This window comes from Nannospalax galili, unplaced genomic scaffold (assembly GCF_000622305.1).
Source record: "Nannospalax galili isolate Female #2095 unplaced genomic scaffold, S.galili_v1.0 scaffold216, whole genome shotgun sequence".
Taxonomy (NCBI): Eukaryota; Metazoa; Chordata; class Mammalia; order Rodentia; family Spalacidae; genus Nannospalax; species Nannospalax galili.
Genome location: NW_008339003.1, coordinates 2,453,759 through 2,463,953, shown reverse-complemented (window position 1 = coordinate 2,463,953; position 10,195 = coordinate 2,453,759). Strand labels below are relative to the sequence as shown.

The following is a 10,195-nucleotide window of genomic DNA, read 5'->3' as shown; positions in this document are numbered from 1 at the left end:
GCAATTCCTACCTCCTATTCTTACCACACCATCCTCTGAAGAGATTACCCAAATGGCCAATAAAGAACCGGGATGCAGACCGCTCTGGCTTCTTCCACGCTGAACAGGGACGCAGGGTGAGGCAACTGGAATACCCCTTCAGTGGGTCTATCTAAAAGACTCCCGAATTGCCTAACTCTTATCTTAAGAAGGAAAAGAAAGCATCAATAGGAGATGTGAAGGAGAAGTAAAGGCAAGAGTAATTAGCATTACAAGTTCTAGACAGGGAACTAAAAAAAGTCAGAACAGGGCAATTTTCAAATGTTCATATGAGAGCCCATTGGAATTTCTTGACAAGAGCTTCCAAAAGCATCCCTCTATTGGGTTCCTCCTTATTTTTCTTTTGTCTTCCAAGGCTGGACTCTAGAGTGATGGATTCAGGATTTGCTTTCAGGTATTTTGATAGCTGTTGGAGTGGTTAGAATCAGTGTCAGTTCCCTCTCAAAGATTTCTAGATGGGGGAGAAAACAAATTTATCCATCATTTTAGAACAATTAGCTTCCAGTTTTCTAAAAAAATGCCAGGAATCTGAGCCACTTGTAGAGGGAATTGTGCCTCTGGAAATTAACAAATAGATTCTTTTCTAAATTCCTTGAGGTCAGAGACTGTACACCATTGGGATTCTCTAATCTGCCACAGTCTCTAGTGAATAGTAGGTCTGTGCCCATATTTTCACACACAGGTGAAAGGATGACTGGCATTCATGGTAAGCTGGTGCTAAGGGTTGCCATCATTAGTAGTGAGGCAGTACTAACAGCACTTCCCTCCCCAACACTGGTGTCCGCATAGGTATCTTGCTGGCCACAGCACACACACTTCTGAGGCCCCCTCTACAGGTTAGCTGTTACAATTGCAAGATGTGGCTTTAGCCGAGAATCAGTATGTGCCATGATGAGAGAGTGCTTTGGAATTTGAATCCTGGCTTTAACATAGTTTAAAACCTGAGCTAGTTCTTTAAAAAATTTTATTTCTAGGCCGGGCGTGGTGGCACACTCTTTTAATCCCAGCACTTGGGAGGCAGAGGCAGGCGGATCTTTGTGAGTTCGAGGCCAGCCTGGTCTACATAGTGAGTTCCAGGACAACTGAGGCTACAAGGAGTCCCTGTCTCAAAAAGACAAAAAACAAACAAACAATTATTTCTATGTGTGTGTGTGTGTGTGTGTGTGTGTGTGTGTGTGTATGTGCACATGTATGTGTGGATACCCATAGAGGCCAGAAGGTGTTAGATCCCTTGGAGTTGTAGTTACAGGCATTTGTGTCACCTGATGAGGGTACTGGGATCTGGACCCTGGTCCTTATGATTGAGCAGCAAATGCTCTTAACCACCAAGCTGTCTCTCCAGCTCCATGAACTAGTTCTTTAAATCATCTATAATTCAGCTCCCTCACCCATGAAGTGATAATTAATAGGCTTATTTTGAAGATTAAGTTGGTATGGTTAAAGGATGTATCATTGTACTTGGCACATGAAAGGCATAGTAAGTAGAAGCTCTTACAATTGTCAGAGTTTGCTGTTACTTCATTTTCATAAAATCAGTGACTGCATCAGCCCAGGCTACTTTATGGTGCTGTAATAAATGGTCCCACCGACCACCCAGGGAAGGGTGGATTTTCTTGCTCAAATTTTATGTGCTTTATGAGTCAGTCTCCAGGCCCTCCCTCTGGGACTCACCCCAGGCTGAGTGGGAAGGTAAAACTGCACAGTGGCTGGGAAGTAAACTGCATTGCTTTTACTCCTGTTCCATTCATGTTGACATGCTCATTGACAGAATGGAGCAGCCATCTAAAGTGTCAAAGTGGCCAGTCATTTCTAAAGGGTCAGACATGGTAGGGACAGACCTGAGAGGTGGGGCCGCAAACATTTGGCACTCTGCCTCAGTGTCTGCTGGAAGGAGTCACAGCAGAACTCCCTGAGAAATGACTACCATAGCCCATGACTTAAAGCTAGAATGCCAATTCCCCCCTCTTATAATTGGTAGTACATCTTCTCTGGTCTCAGACACTTTGTTTTGTGGGTTTACTGGTAAGACAGAATTACAAATAATAGGTTATATAAAGTATACAAAACAGTATTTAGCTCTTACCAAATATGCTATATTCAGAATATACAGTGAGTTTTGATTGAGTTCTTTTGGACCTGTCACAGTTCAGGAGGGCTGGAATGGCAGCACATCCTAGACCAAGCTGGAGACCCCTGACAGGATTCTACTCTTATTTTAAGCTGTTTGTTTCTTATCAGAAAATTATTTACTGTGAGTGCATATGTGTATGCATGTGTGTGTGTCTGTACATGTGTGTATGTGTGCACATGTATGCAGAGGCTTAAGTTGGGTGTTGTAGCTTAGGCATCTTCTACTTCTTTGAGGTTTCTCATTGGCCTAGAGCATCACCAGGTAGACTAGGCCAGCTGGCTAATGAGCTCTGGGGACCCACCAGGCCCCACTCTCATCTTACCAGCCCTGGGATTACTAGCACAAGCCCACCGTGCTCAGCTTTTCATGTGGGTTCTGGGATCCAAACTCAGGTACTCACACTGGCAGGATGAGCACTTTACCAAGTAAGCCAGCTCTCTAGCTCATCTTCTTTTGATGTTTTAAATTGCAGATGCAATAAAGCTTTAAGTGTAGGAAACATTTATACACACAATATAGGAAACAATGCACAATTTTTTTCATCAACTGCTAATTTCATCATTGCACAACTTCCTGTAATGATTCTCATGTATGCTGTCTACTTCTTGAGTGACTTTATTATTATGCTGAAAATGTCTTCAAATAGTGTAGAGCAGTTTAGTCAGTCCCAACTGCTGCATGCTAGTTCCTGCTGGCTTCAGATCCATTTGCTTTAACCCCTCTCAATCCAAGACTCTGAGGGGCCCTCTCTCTTTTTTTGAACTTAACATCTGAACATCTCTCGATGTTTTTAGGCAGTTCATTATGCTGTGACAATGTCCAAAAGTTACTTTATGAATGTAAAATTTAAATCAAAGAGTAGCAATATGAACATATTCTGGTTTTTGTTTTAAAACCAGTATGGTTTTGAAACCATCATCTAAGATCGATGGTAATTTAATACTAACAAATTTTTGCTTTGTTGTAAACAAAAACCAGCAAAACCCTAAAATTTACTTAACTGTAAAACTTCATTTAAGACTGCTGCTCCCCAAGTCTTAAATCAGCATAACCACGCCAGTGAAGGTGTTTACTGAAGTTGCTGAGGGGTGAGGGGCACTTGTATGTGCGGCCATGGCAAAGCCACACCTGTGTATTATCAACTGAACAATGCAAGATCCAAAACTAAACATAATGTGCTTCCATTTGTGTAAGAAAGAATTTCCTCTGTGGAGAAAGCGTGTGTGTGTGTGTGTGTGTGTGTGTGTGTGTGTGTGTGTGTCAGTGCACGCACGTGCTTGCTTGTGTGTAGACGCTAGTTATTAAAACTAGTGGTTTATTCTAGGAGGGAAAAATAAAAGATTGGGGTTGGACTTGCTTTCAAATGCTTTGTTTTTTGAATTTTTAAGCTACATGAACGTAGTTTTAAAACTTGTTAGCTTTTAATTGGCAGTTCTGTATCAAAATAACTTCAGAATAATGTTAGTAACTAATGTTCCTTTCCAGTTCTATCCTGTAAGTACTCTACCCTCCAGTACTACAGTAGTACTATATGTAGTGAAGCCTACGTGGGGGCATCTCAGGCCACGGGCTCTAAGGATGAGCTAACGCTGGGGAGATGGAGCTATTGTGGTTAATAACTGTTTGTCCAGTCAGTCATAACAAACCATGAACAAAAATAACTCTAGTACCAGTGGAGATTATGATATTTAGTCTACCTCATGGAGGTTTGTTAAAAACATAGTGTCAAATGCTGGGCATGGTGGCTCGCCTTTAATCCCAGCCCTGGGAAGACAGAGACAGGCAGATCTCTGTGAGACTGAGGCCAGCCTGGTCTAGGTGGGCGGGGACTAGGGAGACCTTGTAAAAAAAACTAAAAGGGGCTGGAGAGCTAGTTCAGTGGTTAAGGGCACTGGCTGTTCTTGCAGAAGACCCAGGTTTGAATCCCAGCACCCACATGACAGCTAACACCTGTCTGTAACTCCAGTTCCCTGGAATCTGACACCCTCTTCAGACCTCTGTGGGCACTGCATGCATGTGGTGCACTATGTACATGCAGGCAATAAACTCATACACATAAAATAAAAATAAATAAAATTTTTGTTTTTTAAAACATTAAAAAACAAAAGAAACAAACAAAAACAACAAAAAATGTGTTTCTAACTTTAAAGTTTCTTAAATTAATAGCTTTTCTTTTTGTATAGATCCTCTGAGGATATTCAAACCAAAAATAATTTGTTTGCTTGTTTTTGATACAGTCTCAACAGGTAGCCCAGGCTAGACTTGAACTCAGGATCTTCCTACCTGTGCCTCTCAAGGATTAAAGGATGGAACGAATGTCAATATAGTCGAGGCTGTACTCTGTACTCCCCCAAGTCCGTGAATCTGGACTTTTGGTCCAGATGATGTGAATGGTCAAAGGGAATCAAAAGCGCGGGAGGAGTTTCATATAATCTTACACATTTGGTTAATGGAAAGTGTTCTGTCTATTGATTTTAGTTTTGAATCATGGAATAGATTTTCAGAATGGAAGTTCTTAGCGCTGGCAACATGGGTTGAACTAACTTGGTGGTTTGACTGTCACAGGTCGGGAGCATGTCCAACTTTGAAGATGCCGACACAGAAGAGACGGTAACTTGTCTGCAGATGACTGTTTACCATCCTGGCCAGTTGCAAAGGGGAGTATTTCAGTCAATAAGGTTTTACAACAGAGAGAAATTCTCCTCCATTGAAGTGTTGAAATTTGGACGGAATTCCAACATCTGTCACTACACTTTTCAAGACAAACAGGTTTCCCGGGTTCAGTTCGCTCTACAGCCATTCAAACAGGTTAACAGCTCAGTTCTCTCTTTTGAAATTAAAAATATGAGTAAGAAGACTAGTCTAATCGTGGACAATCAGGAGCTGGGCTACCTCAATAAAATTGACCTGCCTTACCGGTGCATGGTCAGATTCGGTGAGTACCAGTTCCTTTTGGAGAAGGAAGATGGAGAGTCAGTGGACTCTTTTGAGACTCAGCTTATTTTGTCCTCAAGACCACTCTTGCAAGAAAACAACTGGCCACCACAGAATCCCATACCTGAGGATGGCGGCTATTCATCCTATCTTACCGAAAGCATCTCTCCCACAGAAATGGATGAAAATGAGCTATGACCAGGGAGAGACACGAACATGTACGGCATGTCTGTAGACACGTCAGAGACATTCTGCTTGTCAGTTTATTAGTGTAGTGCATCATGAATTTCTGCCATGCTAAGTTTTGGATTTTGTAATAGGTTTGGAAGTCTGTTAGTCATCAACTTAGCTGTTTGTATCCCTTGGTCTGCCAAGAACTAAGTGTATAAAGCACATCTGTGTAGTAAGGTCGGGCTTCTCTTTCCCTGCCTGATGGCACTCCCATCCTTTCTTTTGGTATGGGCCATCAGTTGGTTTGGTCATGTCATTTTGTAGCAGCCATTGGTTTTCAAGATCAAGGTTTGGGGCAGATTAACTGGTGTCAGTGGCATGTTAATACCTGTAGAGCCAGAGTCCTACAATGTGTTCCAGGCAACTGGCGGTGTGTCACTGTGGTTTTAATATGGAAATACTTGGGAAATAACACGTTGATATCCTATCTATGCAGTTTCCATGTTTATCCCTAGGATGGCAGTTCCCTTTTTCTGTATTTAGGACCTTTAGGTCTTTAACACTTAAACATTTAAAGAACACTGTGACTAAAATTATTTTCCTACGAAAGTGAGAATGATTTTATGTCTCTTACACTTTTTAAAATTACAGAAATTGAGCCAGATGTGGTGGCACATGCCTTTAATCCAGCACTTGGGAGGCAGAAGCAGGCAGGTCTCTGAGTTCAAGTCCAGCCTGGTCTACATACTGAGTTCCAGACCAGCTGAGGCTACAGGGAGACCCTGTTTCAAAAAGACCAAAAAAAAATTTACAGAAATGAAAATTTTCAACAGCATCTAGGTTTATAATAAAGTCAGAATTTAGTTCCTTAACCATTTCTTTGAAACCTTCCAAAAACATTTTTTTTGTTGTTCTTAGGTTGCTCTAGATAAGTATATGCAAATATGTATAATGATGAATGCTTAAATATTTTTAAAATTTTAGTTTCACATAAAGATGTACTTGTTTAGAAGATTCTTATTGAACTTCTTTTAGCTAAATTAAAGTGAACAGTTTTCTGAAAAAAAAATTATACATATTTCATTTTTGTTTCTGTGACAGGGTCTTGCTATGAAGCCCAAGCTGGGCTTAAACTTGTGATCTTAAGGCTTCAGCCTCCTGAATGCTGTGATTACAGATGTGCACCACCATGGCCAGTTTAATATAACTATATTCCTACAACTTTTCTTAAGTATTTCTAATAAGCTTTTCGGCCTGGTATCACGTGAAGGTTATTCCTAGCATGACCACCAGTTAGTTACTCCTAGCCTGTGAAGTGTGACACCAAGCACTCAGCTGCCTCCCCAGCCCTGGGACTGTTGCCATGGATAAAGTTATCTATTTCTATGCTAAGTGCCCCAAGTGACTGTTTCGGGTGTCTTGTTTTCCTAGTGACTCCTTAGCAAGCAAAGTAATGGTCTGTCCAAGTGTCCAGGTGTCCATGTGCTAGCTCCCAGAACCTGTGAACGTGTCGTGACACAGCAAAGGAAGAGAAGGCTCTAGATAAAGATTGCTCACCCTTGATCTTAAATTAAAGCGATTATCCTGGATTATCCTGGACCCAGCTAATTACAGGGTCCTTAAAGCAGGAGGGCAGAACAAAAGATTGAAGGGAAGGACTTGGCTTGCTGGTGAGGGCATTACAGAGGGAGGAAGGAGGCCACGAACTAGGGAATGCAGAAGCCTTTTGAAAGTTGAAAATGTGTGCGGCAGCTAGAAAAGGCAAAGCTCAGGAGAAACCAAGTCCTATGGGCATCTTTAGTGCAGTGACCTGCGTTTGACCTCTGACCTACAGAACTTTTGGACAATAGATCTTGGCTGAAAATTACTAAATTACAGCAATTTGTTAACAGCAGTAAAGAGAAAACACATCCCCCCTTCGGATGGAAGGTTAGCTATTGTCACTTCTTACCAATGAATGGCCTTTGTTACACATTATCTTTCTCTAGCACTGAACCTTGTTGGATGTGGATTTGCAAACCAGAACATCTAGCCTGTCAGAACTGCTTATTGTGTGAAGTGTCTTGTAGCAAAGACTGCCTACAGTGATGTATATAAATTTTAATGTGTAGGTAATGTGACATTTTGGTTATTCTGGAAGCCATTTTCCCTTCTCTTTGAGGCGGATGGATATATTATAAAATTGTCAAGTTTTAGCATTAAGGAATTCCTGTATCATTAACAGAACTTAAATGATGTGTTAGGCAATATTTAGGGCCTGAATAGCCTCATGTTTATAAAATAGTTAATGATTTCTCCTAATGTATGTCCTGGGAAGGGTTTTAAGTTGAGAAACATTAACTTTAATTCTATTTTGCTGTTAACAGATTAGCAAAGGAGAGAGTGGGCTGCTAAGTAGAAACCACTATCCTCCAAAGAAGTGAAATGCTTTCTGAGCCTGATTCTAATAGGTAATAAAGAGAAATAGCTTAGTAGCATTCTGGTTATGAATGAGAAACCACAAAACCTCTACTTGAGCTAGCCAAACACAAAAGGGATCATTAGAGGGAAACCATAGCATCGCACTGGACAAAAGGAAGACCTGCAGTAGACCAGCCAAGATGGCTGCCCAGCCCTGCTCATTGGCGCACGGTGGCTGCATTCTCCATGCCAACGGCTGCACACAGCCACCCAGCTTCTAAAATTTGTACATATTAATCACTCAGAGACTGGATCTTCCTAGTTTAGTTCCTAGAAAGGGGCAGCTCGAGTAAGGTGAGACCAATTAACTCTTCATAGGTAACGTGGTCAATATTAGAAACAGCTGTCCTGATAGGAGCCCACATAGAAAAAAGCCTTTTTCCCTTTTTTAAAATTATGTTTATTATTTTAATTTTATTGTATGTGTATGAGTATTGCCTGCACACATTTAAGTGCAACCGTGTTGTGCAATGCCCACAGAGGTCAGAAGATGGTGTTGGATCCCCTGGAACTGGAGTTACAGTTGTTAGCCACCATGTACATGCTGGAAACCAAACCCACGTCCTTTGCAAAAGGAGCAAGTCCTCTTGACTGCTAAGCACATCTCTCGAAACCCCCAAATGATTTAATTTTTAAGATTATATGTGTACTTATATGTGGGTATGTGACATGAATGGAGGTGCCAGCAAAGGCCAGAAAGGCCATCAGATCCTCTGGGAGTGGGGGTTGCAGGTGGTTGCGAGCCACCCAATGGAGGTGCTGGGAACTGGACACTGGCCCTCTCAAAGAGCAGTTCTCACTCTTAGCTGCCACGCCATCTCTTCAGTCCCTAGCATATGATTTGTTTTGTTTTGTTTTTTTTTCAAATTATGGCCAGCTATGGTGGTGCATGACTTTAATCTCAGCCCTTGGGAGACAGAGGCAGGCAGATGTCTGTGAGTTCCAGGCCAGCCTGGTCTACAATAGCAAGTTCCAGGGCTGCGAGGGCTACATAGTGAGGCCCTGTGTCAAAAAAAGCAAAAATGAAAATCAAAACAAAAGATCTTATTACACGTATTTATATGTGGGGTAGGAGTGGGGTGCCCATGTGAAAATCAGAGGACAACTTGTGTGAGTCCGTTTTCTCCTTCCACCACGTGGGTCCCAGGTCATTAGGCAAGCACTGTTACCCAGTCATGGTGCCGGCCCCTGACATATGATTTTATAACCACTTTATAGAGAAACCTGTTTCTATATCCAGTGCCTTGACTGACATGCACAAGCTCTAGCGTGAACGGCGTTTGTTTCACTGAAGTAAGATGTGTATGTTTGCTTGTGCTTTACTGTAAAACGTAATTGTAAAACAATTTAGATGTGCAGATAAGATGTATATCTTGAAGAAAAGCTGGCCATAATCTTAGTCAGCTACACTGCTAACAGTCTAGGTGGGAGCTGCTTCCACGTACCTCATGGCCACACTGCTTGTCCTACTTGTCCTACCTTGCTCCTTGTATTGTCACCTGTTAAGTAACAGGTGTGATTACCACTTTATTGTGTGAAGCAGGATAACAACCATCACTCTCCACTGCAGGTGGTGACTCAGGACAACAGCTATGAAAAGCATGGCTGGAATTCAGGGCTTCTAGTTGGTCTGAGTCGCTCTTGATCCAGTAGCTCACCACTCTGCTATTCAGCCTACAGGAAAGTATTATTTCCTCACACCTCACCTCTTAAGATCCAAGGCGTTTTGGGAGCCAATGGGAACAGTGGCTTCAGCTCTGCTGGTGGTTCATTTTCTTCCTGATGGAATAGCCCAAGGAACGAGAGGTGAGCTCCAGTCTTGCTACTGCAGTGTTGGTGAAGTCACTGCTCTGAAACCGAAATCTGGTAAAACAGGAAGCTTCTGGGGTTAGACAGTCATAAGCTGTGGTAATGGAACTTCATCTTAGGTCAAAGTGCCTTTTATGACAATGTCACTTGGCTATATTGAAAACATTTTAGAATGTTCAGCTAAGCACAGTAAACAAAACAAAGGACATTATAATGTCTAGGTGTCAGGAAAAAGATCTCCTCCAAATAATTTGTAATAATAAAATATTCACATCAATAGTCTTAAATTTTAATTTCCTCTGTAGAGGTTTCTAGGATTTAGGAATTAGCTGAATGAATGAAGATCTCTAAAATGAAGTCTGCCCTCTGCTAAAATATTTATCCAGTTACTGAAAACAAAACAAGGCCACAACTTTGAATTACCTAATTTGAGAGGCATTAAAACAATCTGTAGAATCTTTGGATCCCTTCCTAACTCTACCCCCAGCTACTCCATTTTTCTGCTGATAGCAAAACTTTCCAGTAAAGTGTCTACACTGGCTGACTCCTGCCCTCCTCACTTCATTTGTGTGACACTCATCAGCCTTCCTGTCCCCTGACCTCACTGATCCCCTTTACAAAGTATTTGATGCTGGTGACCTTTTATCTTCC

General features: G+C 41.8%; 1 protein-coding gene across 1 annotated transcript in view; it reads left to right on the top strand.

Moving 5' to 3' along the window:
* Tifa (TRAF interacting protein with forkhead associated domain) overlaps positions 1-7,385 on the top strand; it is a 10,151-nt gene extending 2,766 nt beyond the window's left edge. The window contains exon 2 of the mRNA XM_008833713.3: positions 4,736-7,385. Coding sequence (XP_008831935.1) covers positions 4,745-5,302 — 558 coding nt within the window. The 5' untranslated portion in view covers positions 4,736-4,744 and the 3' untranslated portion in view covers positions 5,303-7,385. The remainder of the gene's footprint in view (positions 1-4,735) is intronic.
* Positions 7,386-10,195: the final 2,810 nt, after the last annotated feature.